At 36.1% G+C, this 21,929-nt stretch overlaps 1 protein-coding gene across 1 annotated transcript in view; it reads left to right on the forward strand.

The window, feature by feature from the left end:
• UHRF2 (ubiquitin like with PHD and ring finger domains 2) overlaps window positions 1-21,929 on the forward strand; it is a 74,199-nt gene that overhangs the window by 17,711 nt on the left and 34,559 nt on the right. Inside the window, exon 4 of the mRNA XM_060153206.1 lies at window positions 15,685-15,903. Within this exon, the coding sequence (XP_060009189.1) occupies window positions 15,685-15,903 (219 nt within the window). The remainder of the gene's footprint in view (window positions 1-15,684; window positions 15,904-21,929) is intronic.

The raw sequence follows: 21,929 nt of genomic DNA on the forward strand, positions 1-21,929 counted from the left end.
CAGCCTGTCATTTAGCCAGTGCAGAGAAGTATTGTACATGGGACCAAGGAACCTGTTCAAGGAATTCTTCTGGGATTTGCAGTGTTTGTCAGTTTAAAATGGCACTGTTCAAAGGTTACTTTTGTAGTGACCTGCAGGTCCTAATATATTAACCAGGCTAAATGAATTCTCAGTCTTTGAAATGAATTTCATTAAAAGCATTGCTGTCTCAGAACAAGATTAAGTAGGTATACTACTCTGCATCTTCAATCCCCACTCCAGTCAGAGCAGAGTTAAAACAATTTTTAATCTGTGAGAAGTGATACGTATTAAAATTTATCATGTTACTTATTAGGTAGATGTGTTCCACAAAACAACACTCCCAAAAGCCAAATCTAGTAGTTGACATTGTTCTAGAATCTTAGTGAAATCATTTGTTTGCTAACCTTATTCCATTTTTCCTCTCAAAATTATGGATATAAATATTCTGAGTGCATAAAAAGCAGGTTATGTTAAGAGATCTGTTTGAAATGTTTTAAGGTTTAAGAGTTTTACTGTTTTCAGGGGTCCCTTTTCTATAGATTCCTTGATGAATATAGACTGAATTGAGAGCTTCCTACTGCAAATAATATAAAGCAAAATTGTGGAGTTAACATCGAAGTGCCTGCTACAAAGAACATATATGTGGGTTTGTTCTGTTTTGTTTTTTCATGATGGCTATTCTGTACTATTCATCTGTCATCACCCTTGCCTTAGCAAGGGCTGTGTATTTTTAGAATTAAACCAATCCAGTAAGTACTTTGGGAGAAAGAGCTAGCAGTACAAATATTAAATCTAGACTTTAGAGATTTAGATTCCAACGGATTCTTAAATCTTCTGTAAAGTTTTAACTTCTTAAAAGCAGCTTTATTAAGGTATAATTCACATAGCATTCAATTCGCCCATTTAAAGTGTAAAATTCAGTGGTTTTTTTTTAGTATATTAACAGAACTGTGCAACAGTCACCACAATCTAATTTAGAACATTTTGGTCTTCCACACACCCCTTACCCATTAGCAGTCACTCCCTGTTTCCCTACCCCCACCAGCCCTTCCCCCAACCCCTCTCAGCCATAGGCAATCGGGAATCTTCTGACTCTGGATTTACCTATTCTGGACATTGCATATAAGTGGAATCCTATAACATGTGGTCTTTTGTGACTGGCTTTTTTCACTTAGCATAATGTTTCAGGGTTCATCCATGTTGGAGCTTATATCAGTACCATATTCCTTTATTGTCAAATAATGCTCCATATTACCACTGTTTATTTATCAGTTTATGGACACTGGTGTTTTCTACTTTTTGCTGCTAGGAACCTTCATGTACTATTTTTTTTGTGTAGGCATTTGTTTTAGTTTTTTGGCATGTATGTGGCAGCAAGATTGCTGGGTTGTATGGCAGTTATGTTTAACCTTGGGAAGAACTACCAGACTTGTTTCCAAAGTGGCTGCACCATTTTACATTCCCATGAGTTGTGTATGAGGGTTCCAATTTCTCCACACCCTCACCAAAACTTTGATTAGAACCATCCTATAGTATAAGAGGTATAATTAACCTACAACATTATGTTAGCTACAGGTGTACAGCATAGTGATTCAATATTTCTATACATCACAAAATGATCACACCACTAAAGTGTGTTTATTGGAGAATGACTATGCCTGCTTGAAACTTTTGTTTTTAGTGGTATTTTGGGCAGAAAACAAAAGGGAAGGGGATTCAGAAATGAGCAAATGTCAAGGTAATATAGGCAATTATAAACCCGTGGAGTGGTTAAATGGTCAATTAAAGAAAAAGAACATCAAATTTTCCCTTATTTCATAGTAAGCTTGTACTGTATATTTCCATAGCTTTCTAAAAGATGTCTTTATTCCCATTAGTTACTTTCTGTAGTTACGTAAGGTTTAAAAATTTTAAGGGTCCTGAACATCTAAATTCACAAATCTGTGACTGCAGTCTTGTGAGAGTAGAGATCCTGAAGCTAATTGTGGTGATGAGCCATGATCTTGACTTATAGGGAAGTAGACTGGGAAAGGGGCAATCATTGCCTTAGTGTTTCTGGTAGGTTAATATGTCTATAGCATAGCTTACAGCAATTTAATTACATTAACTCTCATGTGCCAGACTCTGAGCTAACTTCTTACATGAATGCTCATGTAATCTTTACAATAACTATAATGTTAGTTACATTAACTTCCATATGAAGAGACCAAGGCTTACTTACATAACTTGCCAGAGGTAACATCTGTTAAATTGTCTGACTCCAGAGCTTAAGGGTTAACCAATATGCATTATTGCCATTCTGCCTTAAACATGGTACATGTAATTGGTAATAGCCTACATAACTTCAAAGGTCAACCATTTTGTATGACCTAAAGACTTGCTTTAGACTTGGCCTGGGTTTTAAAGCAGACAGCACTCATACAACTTTGAGTTAAACCCTGGGTATGTAAGCAACTGAGGCCACACTACTGAATTTAATCTTTACTCATCATTTGGCTGCTTTATCAACAGATAAAGGCTTAATTCCTTACCCTGCTTCTGTATTAAGAAACATCTGTTCTTAGTGGATTTGGTTTAGATTCCTCTTAATTAGACTAGCGGTTCTCAACCCTAGCTACACATTAGTTGTCTAGGAAGCTTTAAAAATATCAGTGCCTAGGACCCACCTCCATAACTTCTTGTATGATTGATCTTTGGGACCTCAGGGGATTGCTGTCTCAAAAGTTCCTCTGTGATTCTAATGTGTAGCCATGGTTGAGAACCACTGCCTTAGACTAGCGGTTCTCAAAGTATAGTCCTGTCCAGGAACATCAACATTACTTGTTAGAAATCCAAGTTCTTGTACTTACTACAGATGTAATGAATCGCTGTCTGAAGGTGGCCCTGCAGTCTGTGTTTTAATAAGTCCTCTGGGTGGTTAATATGTATACTCAAGTTTAAGAACCACTCACTGATTGCCTTTTGTACAGCCTTATCAGTTGCTACTAAGAACCAATATGGGGGAAAGGGGTTGATATGACAATTTAAACATAGTAAATACATTAAAGGCTGGAGATGATATACAATACCTGAGGAATCTGAGTATTCATCTTTATTTTAGTACCTGTATAGGTGGCTTATGGCTTGTTGATTTTTCCATTTCGTTTCCATATACATAAATGATTAGTTAAGTCTTTTTCTAAAAGAAATTATATTTCATTCCAGCTAAATGATCTGTATCATTTAAATGAGGGACCATTTTCCACTATGCAGTCTTTATCTGTACCTTGGCTAACATAGAAAGCAGTATCCATCATGTGTTTGTGGAGAATTTATCTTTTATGATGTATTGGTACATTCTTTTTTTTCCTTTTTAACCAATTGAAATATTCTGTTTTGAGTTTTGTGGCAATTTTAGTATATTATCATTCACATAATGTTTCTTTTGACTTGATAATTTCTCTGAATTCCCCAAACTTGCACTTCCTCTTAAGAACTCAAACCCCAACCCAGACCATATAAAAGGAAAGGTTAACATGGGAGTAGTATTTGCAGAATTAGCTCCAGAACCACTGTTTAAAAAGTATTCTTTATTTCTTCTGTCTGCTCCATCAACCGTTAAGTATTGGTAAATTCTTGAGTGGGGGAAAATACTCTGTAGTAGTTGAATATTCTGAGATCTAGTTCTGGCTTTCCTTTGAATTAGACTCTTAAATGCATCAAGTCAGTCGTTCTAAGACAAGCCTTCTGAATTGGACTTAGGGTTAAACTAGATCTCAGAATCTCCCCATATACCTTCTTCTAAGGATTCAACAGGTACATTTACAGGTCAGTTAAAAAGGTGAATTTGGGAATACTAGTCTTGTTAGTGACTTGCTTTTTTAAATTGCTTTATTAAATTTAGTGTTCTAATTTAGAGACCTTGATTTATAAATTGGAGCTGATTTCTATAAAGAGAAATGTAAGCTAGAAAACACATAGTAGTTTGAACAAGGAAGTATATATATAAAGAGGGAAAATGCTTATGAAAGTTATTTTATTTCTGTATCATATCGTAGTGAATTGTCTATGGCTAGGCAAAGTTGAAATCTTTAAACATGAGAGAGAGTTTTCATAGTGACATGAAAACTACTTATATAATCTCTCATGCTCCATATTGTTCACATTTCAAATAGAAATGTCAGTTTACCTCAGAAACAAACTCTTTTTGTTTTGACTTTTTAGTAAATTATTCTGAAGTACCCTTTTTAAAGCATGGTTCAATAATTCTCTTGTTAAAACAACACTATGTGCCAGGCACTATACAAGTACTTTTCCTGGATTATCTCATGTAATCCTCATTAAACAATCAATGAAGTGGATACTTTTCTAAGTGTAAAGAGGGAATAACTGAGACTTAGAGAAGTTAATATACCTAGTATTGAATAGGTGATAAGTGGTAGACTGAGATTCAGAAGAGCACATACTTAGAACCACTCTACCATACTACCTCTCATTTTGAGAGAAGCATGCTTATAAAATACCTTAATGTATAAATAAGTATATATAAAATATTATAAAGCAGTTATGTTTGCATATTTAAAAAATTTCTATCATTCTCTCCAGTTATCTGTCACAGAACAGAAACCTTAAATCAGTAAACACCTGTGTGCCTTTTTCTGTAAGGAAAATGCATAGCTCGCTAGTATTCAAAGGATTTTTAAACCAAATAGGTTAAACTGCTGCTTTTAACAGCGTGTCAAGGTTCTACCACGAGATTGAGATCAAATGGAAATGTCATAGCATCACTTAGAACTTGGAGGGTAACTTACGCTAGGCTACAATTAAAAGCTCTTCTGGCGAACGTCTTAGGATAATGTTGTCATTGCTGCCAGCATTCTCTTAAGATTTTTTGAGCTATTCTAAGCTTGTGGTGCATGCTTTTGAGTATTCTTAATTATGGCTACTGCAAATAGAAGTCAGTGAGCCAATTCTGAAAAAAATCAAGTGGTATTTTTAGATAAAAGTTGCTGTTCTATAAAGTAACAAAACTGATTTTCTTGAATGTATTGATGTGATCTATTTCTAAAGGAATCCCAAAAATGTTTTAATGATGTCTGGGTTTTCATGGGAGAAAAGGAATAAGATTTAAAAAAATCAGATCAGAGTGTCATGTTGATCTTGAGTAGGGAGCTATAAATGAGAGGTTTAGTTTCAGAACCCTGGTGCAGTGACCAGTCTCCCCCATTGTTTTTTGGTTGTTACTGACATGTTTGCCAAAGACTTAGAATATTTCCTCTTTCTATGACTTGCAGTGTTCTAAATGGATGATAATCAAAAGGAGGGCAGAAGAAGTTAGATCTTTGACTTCATTGTTGCTCTTCTCTTGTGTTAAAAGATCACTTGGTGCTTAGAAAAATGACTACAGGTATCAGTTAAAATGACTACAGATTATCAGTTGATGTCACCTTTTCAAATTTATACATCATTCCTTTACATTAGTGTTTCTCAAAACGATGGTCAGCAACACTGCTGATTCACCCAGGTACGGTATTTATAATGCAGATTACTGGGGGATACCAGATCCCACCCCCACTCCCTGCATTGGGTGGGCCTGGGGTAGAGCCCAGGAATCCGCTTTTCAGAAAGCAGCCAGGAGCCTATTAAGTATACAGAGCATTGGTTCTCTTATAGGCTGTATAGTTTTAGTCATTAGAATCAGAATTTGCTTTGAATTCTAGGTCTTTGGTTGAGTTTTTTGCTTTGTTTTCTTTGAACTCATTCAGCTTTAATTTCCTCATCTGTAAATACCTACTTGACCATGTTCTTTTTTTCCCCTAATAACTTTGAAAAGTATCCAGTAATAATAGTCAAATTTTCTGCTTTTCATTTATTAATAAAGCCAGGTTATTTTGGTAAGTACTCTTAAATAATTTATCTTTGGCATAGGTATCTTTTAACCTGATTACATTGTTTCCTCTATTAAAACAGTTATACACCATTGTTAACATGTTGTACAAGTGAGATATATTTCCATGTAATATGTAAAGTCCTACTGTAAGCAGTTTTAAGTAAGTTATTTTTGTCTGTGAGTAAGCTTTACATTTAAGGTGTGAAACTGAGTAATGTCATCTGTTAGATTAAGAAATGCTTTCTTTTTGCATGTAGTATGACATTAAAGATTTGCTAAACTAGAACATGCCTCCAGGTGAATGTTGTCCTTATTTAAGCATTTTAACTCCAGGAAGCCATGTTTTGAAGGAAGGTTTCAGTGATAGTGCTTTGCTTAATACTGTTTGAGTCTTCTAAAATGCTTAGTTAGCTTACAAGTCACCTAAGGAAATGTACTTTTACTATTTTATAACAAACCTGTTTTAAAAATTGTGCTTAATCAATTTCCCTGAAATTTAATTCCCCAGGTTTTACTCAATGATTTGTTAATTGAAAACACAATTGGTTTTTGCTAAAATGTCACATAGTTCAGGATAATCAAAAGCATGTACTCTGAAGGATATCTCTAAAAGACATCTAAAGAGTATTTGGAGCAATGAAAATGTTACTGGGAAAAACAAGCTTAAGGATATTTAAGGCTTATCTGAGAATGTAGACTTTATAACACCAAAGTGTTTCTAAATTCTCAAAGATGCAGAGTAGCTAACTAGAATAAACTTATACCTGTATTTGGGGTAATACCTTGACTTCAGGTTCTAAGAACAGAAGGTCATGTAGAATAAGAGAAAAAAAGGACCCTAGTCTTATCCTTCCATAGCTGTATGTTGGCTCTTGGCACAGTGTAGTCAGCTTCAGTATGTTCCTTCTTCTCTGCTTCCGGTCTTTGGGGATATCTTGAGCCCTGTTTTAGAAGTTTTTCAAGCTTCTAACACTTCCCAAAATGTTTCAGTCTCCTGCAGTTTTCACCAGTGCAAATGCTGGAAGAAGTCAGCACTTGGACCAATTTGTAGAATTTGCAGTGGTTATCTTCAGCCGTACATTAGACTTCATGGGAGGCAGGGAATGCTGTGTTGGAGGCTGCCTATACTTAAAAAGACTTTCTCTTGTGTACTTGTATAAGTAACTGGAGCTAACTACAAGTTTCTTCGTTTTAAGAAATCCAAAAACATAATCTTTAAAACGCCTTTTTCTTATTACCTCTGTATAGAATTCTTTGTTCCCACTTAACTACCGTAAAACACAGTGGTCACAGTTTATTACATTTTATTAAGAGCTTTAGTTATACAAAAGATTTTTCTATTTAATGAGTTGCATGTTTCCAAACATCTGTAGGCCTGGTATATCCCAAACACACTAAAGTTTGAACGTGGTATCTGCTTCTCAATGAAAACTTGCTATTTTGTAGTGTTAAGTTCTGTGATAGAAAAATGTACAACTAGCTTTTAGAGTAAAGTTCTGAGATTATAAGGTAGAGAAGATACTTCTGTATTCCTGAAGGAGAGCCACAGGATACCAAGGATAAGGAGGTACAAAATACAGGGTTACCTAAGGGTAGATTAGTATGGCTGGAGTGTAGGAGATACGTGGTGAGTAGTAAGAAATGAAACTAAAGGTGAATAAAGATTTCCAGTTAAACATGGCAGATTAAGTTGCATGTTTGTCTTCACTCCTTCTTACACCCTCCTAGAAGACAGTAAAAGAATAAATGCGTAAACCCCCGAGGACAAAAAATATGATAGAAGTAAGACACAGAAGAGAAAGCAACAAAATTTTGGAAGGTAAGAAGCTAATGGGTAAATGATGCGTAACTTAGGCCAGAAAAAGCTGAAACCTAAGGATAAGCCAACAACAAGCAAGTAAATTGACATCGAAGAACCTTTGGAAGGTTCAGACCTTGGATTTACCAGGCACTTTGGACGTAGGCATATGGAATAAAACTGAGGAGAAGAGGATTGGTTTATTTATATGAAAGAGCATTTTAATCACTTCTACCCCACTCAAGGCTTAAATCAAGAAAGAGGAAAACAGGGTATTCAGGAAATAGGATTCAACACAGGAAGTAATGAAAGGAGATCCCAGCATGACAGCTGTGGAAGAGGTCTAAGCCTGAAGAGCAAGTTTTCCAGATTAGAATAGGACAGAGGTCTCTAGAAGATGTTTTGCAACCCAGAACACTAGTAGAGTACCTGAAATGTCTGAACGTAGAAGAGTTTTAACACCTGTGGCAGAATGGGGATAATTAATATGTACATGGAAAATTAAGCAAGTAGCAACCAAAAAGAAGGGTTAAGTACTCAACAGAAAACAAAGTTGTGAAGGAAAGGATTTATAATTAAAGCATACTTCATTAGTTAGCTATGAACACTTATTTAGTCAACATGTAAAAAAAAATTGTAAAAAATACTGATTTTTACGAACAACTTGGTTTGTATAACATGCTTAAGAGCAAGAAATTTTGTCAATCCCTGCAAGATTATAAGTCCTAGAGCCAGGTGATCAGAGTTTGAGTCATGTCTCTGCTTCTTACTCCTGTCCAAGTAAGTTAACTTCTGTGCCATATCTGTAAAATGGGGATAGAATAGTGCCTCCCTCTATCCTAAGAGGTAAATACGTTAACACTTAGAGCAGTGCCTTGTGTTAGTAATTATAAGGAAGAAGAGATAGAGGCAAATGAGCTGTACATCAGGGATGGGTAGAATAACAGTTTGAAGTAAAAAGCAATGTGTAAGCATGTTACTTTAAAATATGCTGGAAAATAAAAGAAATAGCTAAAAGTTAAACAGTTGCATCGGGGGAATAGAAATCAGTGTGGTGGACTGGGGCAGGAGGCTGCGTGTCCTCACTGTAAGCCTTGAATGTTAACTTAGAGTTTTGTACTCTTGTGGGAAAACTTCAAAAAGTGGGAAGAGCCTTTTGTTTGGATTTTAACTTGAAGCGCAGAGCATTTTATTTTTTATTGTAGAAATCTTTAAACTTATGCAGAGGTTGAGAGAAAGAACTCATCACCTAGCTTCAATCATTATGAACTCCTGGCCAATCTTGTTTAATCCGTACCAGCATCCCCAAGCACCACCACTGGATTATTTTGAAGCAAGTCCCAAATCTTAAGTTTTTTCAACCAGAAATAGCCTTAGCAGTTGTGGTGGGCACAGTGCTCAGATCTTCAAGACAGAACTTGCTGACCTGCAAGGAATGAATGCAGTTAACTGATAACTTTTAGCCACAGCACTTTTGATATCTGTGACAGTGTTTGAGCCAAAGCCACACTCTTTCTTGGCATCCTCCAGCTGGTGACTAAGTGTGGCAGCAGTTCTAGGGCCTGGCAATTATGCCCAACATTGCTCCAGAGCTCACGATTGGATTGGCAAAGATTTTGTTTGTATCACACTCTCATGTTTCTCTTTCTCAACCCTCTTTTCCTCTCCTTTCAAAGTGAAAGACAGCATCGTGGTCTAAGGGCTATTGCTTCCTAGTCCTACTCTTTCTATTTTTCGTAGGTTCATCCTGATCTTGACATCTTTTTTCTCAGTTGAATACTCTAAAAGGATTCTTTTTAAAGTGTGCAGAAGACAGCTAACATCAGGCCAGAGATTTACTACTCTTGTTTTTTGTTTGTTTGTTTGTTTTTTGCGGTATGTGGGCCTCTCACTGTTGTGGCCTCTCCCGTTGCGGAGCACAGGCTCCGGACGCGCAGGCTCAACGGCCATGGCTCATGGGCCGAGCCGGTCCGCGGCATGTGGGATCTTCCTGGACCGGGACACGAACCCGTGTCCCCTGCATCGGCAGGTGGACTCTCAACCACTGCGCCACCAGGGAAGCCTGATTTACTACTCTTTAAAAGGTCTGTGTGTGGTTGACCTTTGGCTGGTGTTGGGGAACTTAACTTTCAGGAGGATTCTCATCATTCCTTGATAAAAATGGTTCACTCTGCACAAACTCTGCAAAAAAATATATTATTTATGCCGAACACCTGCTTCTGGGAGTCTGGAATTTTGGTATGTGCTAGACATTGAGTGCTGATGTGATGAATCCCTAATAAAAATCTTGAGCATTCTTCACTGTATACCCCTGGTAGTAACATTACACACATGTTGTCGTATTCTGGACATATTAAGCACATTTTGTGTGACTACTGGGAGCGGACTCCTTGAGCTTGCACCTGGTTTCCTCTAGACTTGGTTCCATGTGCCTTTTTCCTTTGCTGAATTTGCTTTGTATCCTTTCATTGTAGTAAATCATAGCCATGGGAAGAACTATGTGCTCTCCTGTGAGAATGAGTCACTGATCCTGGGATGGGGACCCTAAAGCATTAAAAAAAAAATCCACACGAAATTTACAATAATTCCTTAAAGTCAAATAACCAGTCAATGTTCAGACTGACTTATTTTTTAAAAATATACTTGGGATTTACAGATAAGGATCAAGATTAAGATCCACCCATTGCATGTAGTTGATAGGTTAAGTCTCAACCTACAGGTTTCCCCTATTCTTTCTTCCTTGCTATTTATTTGTACAAGTGACAGTTTCTTCAGTTTTCCCACAGTCTGAACTTTACTGATTACATTTCTGTAGTGGTATTTAACATGTTCCTCTGTTACTGTTAGTTTCCTGAAAGTTTATACAGTCTTCCCTTGGTATCCATGGGGGATTAGTTCCAGGACCTCCACGCATACCAAAATCCATGGACGCTCAAGTCCCTTACATAAAATGGCATATTTGCATATAACCTATGCATATCCTCTTGTATACTTTAAATCATGTCAGATTACTTATAATACCTAATACAATGTAAATGCTATATAAATAGTTGCTTGAGCTTGGCAAATTGAACTGCCTTTTGGAACTTTCTGGAATTTTTTTCTGAATATTTTCAGTCAGTGGTTGGTTGACTCTGGATGCAGAACCCATGAGTATGGAGGGACGACTGTACTTAGAGGCTTGATTGTTTTAAATTTCATTATTTGTTAAAACTAGTTTAGAGATGGTATTTATTTACCTATTACATGGCATTGGGAGGCACATAATACCTGCTTCTTTCTTTTTTTGTTGTAAGATTTGGGTGTTGTCTGCCTGATACATCCATTGTGAAATTTGCTGCCAGCTTTTGCTAGTTTTAGTAACCATTAATCTTTACCTACAGCCACTATTTTATGAAATGTAGTAAAAATAGTGATACCTCATTCTCTCCTTCATTTATTAGCTATAATTTTTTCATAAGGAGCATTCCTCAACAAGCAGTTGGTTATATACAAAAGGTAGGATAAACTATTGATTCTTGAACTTTTTCAGTGTTCAGAATGAATAAATTCCCTAGCATCCTCCAGAGGTTGGTCAGTGAGATTTTTACTAAGTCTCGTTATGAACTAATGGATTTTAATACTTGTGTTACTCTAACTCAGTTCTTTTTGGTGCCCAGATTGTCTCGTCTCTGGCCTGTGGAGGCTCCTTCAGGTTGAACCTGACATAATGAGGGTTTCTTTGCATTCAGGTACAATAGGAAGTCCCAAGCTCTTCTATTTCCTGCCCAGGCCTGGATTCAGCCATTTCTTTAAGGAGCCCTAGTTCTTTTTGTAAGAGCGTATAGTCAGCTGTTCATTGATACTTGTTTTGATCATGTTTCTAGGTCATAACATTGGAAACAGCTAGGAAATGTTTGTATTGATATTTCCAATTAATTTTAGAGTTGAGGGATTATCATTTAATATCCTTAATCTCTTATTTTTTCTCTTACCTTGAAAATCACGGTTTCTATTAATGTCACCACTGACTTGTTTTATTCTACTCATATGATGGTTTCAGACTAACAGTACCAATATTGCAAACAATATGATTAGTGAAAAGTTGGTATGTTTTTTACTTTGTCCTTAGTAAATGGATATAACCCCACTAATAATGTATAGTTAGTGTATTTTCAAGTCATTTGTAATGGTATTTCTCAGTAGTTAAGCCACTTTTTTAATTTTGCTTTTGGTTTTTAGGGATTTCTCACATTTTGTAAATTCTGTTTTTATAATCAAGTGAAACATTAAACGATCCTATAGGTAAAACTTCAAAACAAGTACATTAAGAAAAAGTGTCCATCTTGGTTCCTTCTATCCTATTTCTTACCTCTTTTTGTAGTAACTAAATGAGTTTTTGTTTATCCTTCTGTCTCAAAATTATGTATGTGTGATTATTTGTATACTCACAAATACATACTACACACTTATATATGTACATGTACAAGTACATATTTCCACACACACTCATTAGGTAGAAAGCACACATAAATGCTGTTTGCATCTTGGTCTTTTTTTTAGTTAATGTCTCTCCATAGCAGATGTCATATTCCTTTTTACAGGAGAATAATATTCCATTATGTAATTGTATCATATAGTAAGTAGTTTCCTATTATGGACATTTGATTATTTCTAGTCTTGCTGTTACAGATAGTGCAGCTATAAATAGCCTTGTGTATGTGTCTTTTCCTGGGGTTTTATGTCACTTAACGTTTGGGATACATTCCTAGAAGTGGAATTCCTGGATCAAAAGGTAAATATATAGGCAATTTTGCTGTGTATTGCCAAATTCCCCTCTACAAGGAGACAGTACCACTTTGTATTCCTATCAGCAATGTAAGAATGCCTGTTTTCCCACAGCCTATGAACAAATTGTTATCAGGTGTCACAAAATGGTTTAAGCAGACCTGTGTTTTAGAATCTTTGGCAAAAGTATAATGAAGTCTAAGGTGTAATCCTAAAGACAGGGAGTTGTGTTAGCCTTGACAGTAGTCTCAGAGAAATGCAGGCCTTCACTAAGGGTACAGTTCCATTAAATAAGTGTTAACAGTATATAGCATAAGGAGGACTTAGTAACTGGATGGAGGAATTGGGGATAACTCCAGTTTCTGGGAGTATGAAAATTTAGAGAATATTGAGCATCAGCAGATTATGGGATGGGGGAATTTCTTGAATTTGAGGTGCTCCTGAGGCATACGTGTTAGAGATGTAGTTGGATATGTGAATCTGAAGAGAGAATTTTGGGTTAGAACAGAGCTTCTGAGTCATCACTCTATGTGATGATAAGATATGTGTAGATGAAGATGCCCAAGAAAAGAATAATAGTGATATTTGAGTCTGGGCGTGTTCTTGACTTTGGTAAAAGTAGTTTTGGGGTCCCTTCTATATCTTTTTATACAACAACTGACATCATCTCTGGGTAGCATTAGAAAAAGTATACTTCACTTTCATGACTTTTACACACTTACTGTATACATAAAGATGATGTATTCATATGTTCTAATTCTTTAATTCTGAAATCATACTTAGTTTCAGGGCAAACAGCTTAAATTCCTTTGCTCTGATGTAGGCAATGATTTATTTTAACTCATCTCCAATAAACACGATTTTAAAAGTTTGTTACAAATATTTCCATTCATGGTATCTAATTTTGGCAATCATAGGTAAATGGAGAGCTTTTTACCAGTGAAATACGCTTTTTTACTGTGTTAATCATACAGGGATATATGATAATGTCATGATGTAAAAATCACAATACAGCTGAGAAAAGGATCTCATCTAAAAGAATAGTTTTCTATCCTTTATGGCCTTAAGAATATTTAGTCAGGAAACAAATTCACAACTTTAGATTTAGAAGAGCCCTAAAATACCTAGTTACAAGTCTTCTCCATTTTAGTTCTCAGAACGGCCATATGAGGTAGTTACCATTAGGTACGTTTTACACATGAGAGGTAGTCATATGTAAACTAAACACATGTAAAACAGCGAAGACTGTTTCCCAAGACTACTCGGTAGTAGGAAGCTAAAATGGAATTTAAACCCAGGCAGGTTGAAAATAGAACATATTTTGAGTGAAGAGACCAGTATGATAAAGGATTCAAAACCTTATGTAAGTTGAAGGAAATTCACTTGAAATGTTTTATACTTAGAAGATAGAGGAGGGCAGGGTGACAGACTTAGACTGTCAAGGATTAGGTCTTTCGTGGAGAGAGTATATAGATTTCTTCATGGCACTTAAGCTATGGAACTCATTCTGTGTTTATCTTTGATCCAGTATCAAGTATATTTTCTTTCCTATGTCAGAGCTATGTGAAGACAGAATGGTTTTTCTTAGGGTTAAAGCTGGCCTCTCATCACTTACCATCCGAGCAGAGGTTGCATGGTTATTTGGGAGGCTTGTGGTAAAGGGGAATTATAGTACTGAGAGGGTAAATGGACCAGATCGTTTCTGAGGCCGCTTGCTAATCCTGAGAATTTTCTTTCCCCAATTAACTGAAAGTTGAAGAAACTTGATTAAAATTCTACCCAGGGGGCTTCCCTGGTGGCGCAGTGGTTGGGAGTCCGCCTGCCGATGCAGGGGACACGGGTTCGTGCCCCGGTCCGGGAAGATCCCACGTGCCACGGAGCGGCTACGCCCGTGAGCCATGGCGGCTGGGCCTGTGCGTCCGGGGCCTGTGCTCCGCGACGGGAGGGGCCGCAGCAGTGAGAGGCCCGCGTACCGCAAAAAAAAAAAAAAAAAAAAAAAAAATTCTACCCAGGGTTAATATCCATTTATTATAAATGAGTTAGATATACTGTGAGGGTCCTAGGCCTGTATAGTACTTGTTTGATTTGGAAGAGCCAAGGCTAGCTGCTAGAGCTGCTTCCAACTTCAGGCCCACTTTAATTTTGAGTAGGCCACTCAGTTGGTTAAAGGTTAATGGTTTCTTCCCTTAGTTTTCTACATTGTTAATGCTGTCACAGAACTGTACGATATTTAACTATTCTTGTGTTTCTGCAGCACAGTAGCTTATCAAACTTGAGTATGCTTGAGAATTTCTGAGAAGATTTGTGAAAATAGATCACTGGGCCTCACTCCCGGCGTTTCTGAGTCAGATCAGAAGTGGAGCCTAAGAGTCTGCATTTATAGCATGTTCACAGATGGAACCACCGGTTTGAGAACCACTGCTATAGTAGTTTGGCCTTTCCCAGTAGATTGAGTTTTCCAAGAGCAGGAACCAGATATTACTCATTTCTTTTAGCAAGCAATACATAAAGTCAACAGATCTTAATTTTATAGAAACCATTGTGGACTGTTACATTGCTGTTTTGGGCCTATGGATACCAGATGTTAGGCCAAAAAGTGAGGAACCTTGTAAACCTTTAAGTTTGGGTCAGGTTTAGGTTTGTTAAGTTTACATTTAGAAATTCAAGTAAGATCAAGATTCTGCTAGATTTCTTTCACATGGTTCTACTTTCTGATACATACAAAATTCCAGGATTTTTTGCTCTTGTTTTTTCATTTTGCCATTACTAGGCAGCTAGCTACATGTAAGAACTGAAATCTTATCTTTCTCTTTCTGGAAAAATGGAGGCCATTGAAAATGTACTAGGTTTATGTTCTTATTATGCGTAAAGCAAATTGCAGAACTTGATGAACTGGTTCCAAGTTCAGGAGGAGGTCAGCATCTAGTCTTATTAAAGCAATTTTTAAACATGGGTTAAGAAAATGTGGAAAAGAAGAACTTGGGTTTTTTACTTACCCTACTCTTTATTCCCTATCACCACCACCATCCCTAAGCTAGCAAAGAATGACTTACTAAGATTTTAGCAAGACTCGTTTATTCTGGCAGTTAAAATCAGGAATAAATATCATTTACTTTAAGTGCCATTAAGAATAATATGATTAGGTTTTTATACATGTTGCATGTAATTTTAGTCTTCCTTGGTGATAATCATAAGCAGTGTTCTGTGATTCTTTTTTCTCTATTCTCAGATATCCGGAAAGTGGTACTGTAGAAATAAATGTCAAGGATCTTCGACCACGAGCTAGAACCACTTTGAAATGGAATGAACTAAATGTCGGTGATGTGGTCATGGTTAATTACAATGTAGAAAGTCCTAGTAATAGAGGATTTTGGTTTGATGCAGAAATTACCACACTGAAGACGATCTCAAGGACCAAAAAGGAACTTCGTGTGACTGTTTTCTTGGGGTAAGATTCTCTTCACTGATGCTATTTAATTACTGAATTGAGTGTAATTTTTAGGTATTAAGCACACGTTCTTTAGTAAAAAGAAAAAAAAAAGATGGAATCTATGAAAGATGGAAATTTCCATAGAAGAAAACTTAATAAATTCTTGAGAATTTTTTATTAAGAATGGCCCTTAAATCTCCATTGCTACTTTAAGGCTGGAGGTATTATTTGAAAGCACCTTGGAAATAATTGAATATCTTATTAGAGAAATTCTTGCCTACCCCACAGGATTCTCCTAGGTTAAACCAATAATATACAAAAGCATTTCAATAGCTATGGTTGCTATGAGGATCTATGTTGATACAACACCAGTGAATGTCTACCTAGGCAGCTGTCTGCTGGACTTGCAAGGTAGCAAAAATTTTCTTTTATAGTAATTTAAGAACTTAAAACAAGCTTAATGAAGACAATTCAAAATGTAAAATGTCACCCAAGATTTCACATTACTCAGATATTTCCATTGTTAATTCTTTAAGAAATACTTTTAGATGTTTCCTTCAGGTGATAAAGTACTATGCATTGTTTCAAAGCTACCTTTTTACACTTGGGGAAATAGTAAACATCGTTTTGTGTTCAGTTCTTCTGAATGAAGTGTATTGGATAAATAGTCACTAATTTACTTTTTTAAAAAGCCTGTTAAAAGTATTTCCAGTTCTTATTACAATGTTTAAGTAAGCAACTTTGTGTATATGTTTTTGTGCATTTCTTTTCTTTAGAATGAATTATTAGAAGTACATTTGTTGTGTTGAGCATTGGGGATACTAGAAAGACCCTGACAGTTTTCTTTTACTTAAGGGAAGCAGCCAAACTAACATTCTTGTCAAGTTCTGGTTAACTGATTATATATATTATGTATTATATATATAATGGACATATTATCATATCTGTTATAACATGGAGGTGACAAATCTAAGATCAAGCATCTGCTTATGATTAATAATATAAAGCAGGGGTTGGTAAACTATGTCCCACTGGCTACCTGTTTTATGAAAATAAAGTTTTGTTGGAACACAGTGATCCCCATTTATGTATTGGCCATGGCTGGTTTTTTGTGTGTGTGCTCAACAGCATTGTTGAGTGGTTGCACATGAGGCTTACAGAATCTTGAACTACTTACTCCCTGACCCTTCATGGGAAAAGTTTGCTGACTCCTAAGATAAAGAAAAAGAATATTGTGAGCTTATCTTTTAGAAAACAGTTTCAGAAATCTGTACAAACACAAGTGTGATTCTATTGCCAGGCTAAGGACGTAACAATTAACAGAGTTCTAAGCAACTTGAAATTCTGATATGGATACATATCATGAAGGAAAGGAGAAAGCATCTACATAAATTAGTTATCTAGGGACTCTTATAATGTTCTTGAGTGTAGGAAGTGGAAAGAAGCATGTTTACACAATGGGAAGAGATAACAGTACTCATAACATTGAGCTAAAAAAGCTTGCTATTTAAAACATGTTTTCCTGAGTAATTATGAGATACAGTTAGAATGGAGCATTCTGGCTTTAGGGACTAGAACTAAGATTGAGTGGAAATAATCGATAGGCAAATATTGGCTCATGAGAAAACGATTATATGATGGCTATCCCAAAGTAAAACACACTGTCCTATAAAGGATTATGTTTGCTGTCATTTAGGTTTTTACTAGACATGTTAGGGATACAAGAGTCAAAAAGGAGTCACTGTGGCTTGTGGATGGGAATTTTTTTTCATTGTTAGAAATCTTTTCCCTTCACTGGAAAGAATGGATAAATAACCAGAGGGAAAGTATAAATATATTCTGCTGTTGATAGTTTGGGGCTGTTACAAGCAGTGCTGCCATGACATTATACCTCTCTCCTGGTGCTTATGTGCGTTAGTTTCTGTAGGATGTGTCTTGTCTAGAAGTAGAATTGCTGGCTTGTAGAAGTTGTGCATCTTTAACTTTAATAGATAGGACCAAATATTTAAGTGGTTGTACCAGATTGCACTTCCACAGTAGTATGAGAGTTCCCATTGCTCTGCATTCTTAACCACACTTACTTTTGTCAGGCTTGAGTTTTTGCTAGTCAGGTGGGTATATAATAGTATTCCATTGTGGCTTTGATTTACATTTCCCTGACTATTAATGAGATTGAGAACCATTATGTTTATTGGCAATTTGGATATATCTTGTAAGGATCCTGTTTCAAATATTGGTGTGTGTTGTTGTAGCTAATTAGGTAGTCTGTCTCATTGATTTTTAGGAGTTCTAGAGAACTCCTAAAGTAGAGTAGAGACTTGACCATTTCAGTTACATGTGGAGAAAATGTTTACTCCAATTCTGTGGCTTATCTTTTTTCCCTATGTTTGAGTAGTAGTCGTAATTTTAAGGGGTTGAATTTCTCAAAAATTTTCCCTAATGCTTATACTTTTTGTGTCTTGCTTTAAGAAACCTACTGGGGGTTGGTCAGGGTTGGGGATAGGTGAGGGTGGTCAAAAGGTACAAACTTCCAGTTATATGATATATAAGTTCAAGGGATGTAATATACAGCATGGCAACTATAGTTAACAATACTGTACTGTATATTTGAAAGCTGCTTAGAGAGTAGATCTTTAAAGTTTTCATCACAAGGGAAAAAATACTGTAAATGTGAGGTGATGGATGTTAACTAAACTTTTTGTGGTAATCATTGTCAATATATACACATATCAAATCATTATGTTGTATACCTTGAACTTATACAATGGTATGTCAATTATATCTCAATAAAACAGAGTGGGGTGGAGGGGAGAAACTTTACTCAGAAAACATAAAAATATTCTCCATTATTACCTTATAAAAGCTTAATATTTACCTGTTTTAGATCTTTAATCCACTTGAAGTAGGTCTTTTTGTACAGTGTGAGGTAAGGGTTAGACTTAATACATATGAATAATCATTTTTCCTGGTATCATTTATTGAAAAACCCATTTTCCCCTCATTGATCTTCAATATCACCTCATCACATATCTTTTTGTGTGTGTGTGTGTGTGTGTGTGTGTGGTATGCGGACCTCTCACTATTGTGGCCTCTCCCATTGCGGAGCACAGGCTCCGGACGCGCAGGCCCAGCAGCCATGGCTCACGGGCCCAGCCGCTCCGCGGCATGTGGGAACTTCCCAGACCGGGGCACAAACCCTTGTCCCCTGCATCGGCAGGTGGACTCTCAACCACTGTGCCTCCAGGGAAGCCCCACATATCTTTATATTTGATGCATCCATCTGGTCTCTATTCTGTATCATTGGTCTGTTTTGAGTGTCCTTATATAAGTTCCATGCTTTCATAATATGACAGAGCAGGTCTTCTACCTTGTGCTTCAATAGTTCTTCTCTGTTCTTAGCTCTGTGTAATTTCATTCGCGTTTTCCAGTCATTTTGGTAATTTCTACATAAAAACCATTGGGAATTTGATAGGTACTCCATTAAATGTAATCCATGGGTGTGATTTCTCTCCATTTACTTAGGTCTTTATTATGATTTTGTCATGTTTTTATTAGGTGGAACCATATGAAATGTTTTTATAGATTCAAAATATTTGAATGTTGGCCATTATATGGTTCAGCCTGATATAATTCTCTCCAGAGGTCTGATCTTATGTGTCTGTTATCCTTATTTAACCTCAGATACCACTTGTTATTATAAATCCTTTTTAAATTTCATTTTTCTCTTTGTTACTGGTATATAAGTAACCTTTGATTTTGGATCCATCAGCCTTACTAGAGTTAATAATTTTAATTCACATGTAGATTGTTTCAGGATTTTTATAATTGTAATCTGTGAATTATGACATTTTTGTGTTGTAGTTTTCCTTTGATTGGTAACTTTTGTCTTCATTCACCAGTTGCCTGTTAGTACATTGCTGAAAGGAGGTGGTGAGAGCAGGCATCTTTTTTTTCTCCTGATATCTCTTTGAAAGTTTTACCAATAATTATAATGTTTGACGGGTATTTTGTAGGTATGCTTTCCTGGATTTGGTTTGACAATATTTTGTATAGGATTTTTGCATTTAGGTTAATGAGTGAAATTTGTGTATTAACTTTCCTATCTTAGCTATCCTTTCCAAATTACGTTGGTTTTATAAAATTATCGTGTGCTGTAATATTTTTCTATTTTATGGTAGAGTTTTGTGTCCTTTGCCTGAATGTTAAAACTTCTCAGTAAAGTCCTTTGGGGCTGAGTTTTCTTTGTGAGAAGGTTTTTTGATTTCTGTAATGATTATAGAACTATTCAGATTTTCTATTCTTGAAATAGGATTTAATTTTCTAGGAACCTATTTTAATTTTAGTTTATTGTCATAAGTTTGGATAGCCTCATCTTTAACCTGTATAGTCTTTGTTAATGTTGTTCCCTTTTTCATTCCTGAGTTTAGTTTGTGATTTAATCTCACCAAAGGTTTATCAATTTTACTATACATTTACAAAGAACTAACCTTCATCTTTGATACTCTCTATTGTATTGAAAGTGCAATGGAAGAAGCAAATAGAGGACATGATTTTTAATCTGCCTCCGAGATTTGATAAGGGAACTGGGAGTTAAAGTTCATGCTTGTTCCTAATTTTTAGTTTGTGAGTAGCAAAAAGTGAATATGCTTAAACTGTCTAATTCTAGTTAACAAATTCTTTTTGATTAACAACGTTGTGTTAGTTTCAGGTGTACAGCAAAGTGATTCAGTTATACATATACAAGTATCTATTCTCTTTCAAATTCTTTTCCCATTTAGGTTATTGCAGATTATTGAGCAGAGTGCCCTGTGCTATATAGTAGGTCCTTGCTGGTTATCTGTTTTAAATATAGCAGCATGTACATGTCAATCCCAAACTCCCAATCTATCCCTCCCTCCACCCTTCCCCCCTGGGAAGTTCATTCTCTAAGTCTGTGAGTCTATTTCTGTTTTGTAAATAAGTTCATTTGTATCATTTTTTTTTAGATTCCACATATAAGTGATATCATTTGATATTTGTGTTATACTTCACTTAGTATGATAATCTCCAGGTCCATCCATGTTACTGCAAATGGCATTATTTCATTCTTTTTAATGGCTGAGTAATATTCCATTGTATATATGTACCACATCTTCTTTATCCACTCCTCTGTCAATGGACATTTAGATTGCTTCCATGTTTTGGCTATTGTAAACAGCACTGTAATGAACATTGGGGTGCATGTATCCTTTTGGACCATGGTTTTCTCCAGATATGTGTCCAGGAGTGGGATTGCTGGATCATATGGTAGCTCTATTTTCAGTTTTTTAAGGAACCTCCATACTGTTCTCCATAGTGGCTGTACCAATTTACATTCCCGCCAGCAGTGTAGGGTGCTCCACACCCTCTCCAGCATTTATTGTTTGTAAAGTTTTTGATGTTGGCCATTCTGACTGGTATGAGGTGATACCTCATTATAGTTTTGATTTGCATTTCTCTAATAAGTAGCAATATTGAGCATCTTTTCATGTGCCTCTTGGCCATCTGTATGTCTTTGGAGAAATGTCTGTTCAGTTCCTCTGCCCATTTTTTGATTGGGTTGTTTGTTTTTTGATATTGAGCTGCATGAGCTGTTTGTAAATTTTGTAGAGTAATCCCTTGGCCGTCAAATTATTTGCAAATATTTTCTCCCATTCTGGGAGTTGTCTTTTCATTTTGTTTATGGTTTCTTGGCTATGCAAAAGCTTTTGAGTTTAGTTAGGTCCCATTTGTTTATTTTTGCTTTTATTTCCATTACTCTAGGAGACAGATTAAAAAAGATCTTGCTGCAATTTATGACAAAGAGTGTTCTGCCTATGTTTTCCTCGAGTTTTATAGTATCTGGTCTTACACTTAGGTCTTTAATCCATTTTGCATTTATTTTTGTGTATGGTGTTAAAGAATGTTCTAATTTCATGTTTTTACATGCAGCTGACCAGTTTTCCCAGCACCATTTACTGAAGAGACTGTCTTTTCTCCATTGTATGTTCTTGCCCCCTGTGTCATAGATTAATTGACCGTAGGTG

Source organism: Lagenorhynchus albirostris, chromosome 7 (assembly GCF_949774975.1).
Source record: "Lagenorhynchus albirostris chromosome 7, mLagAlb1.1, whole genome shotgun sequence".
NCBI classification, from domain to species: domain Eukaryota; kingdom Metazoa; phylum Chordata; class Mammalia; order Artiodactyla; family Delphinidae; genus Lagenorhynchus; species Lagenorhynchus albirostris.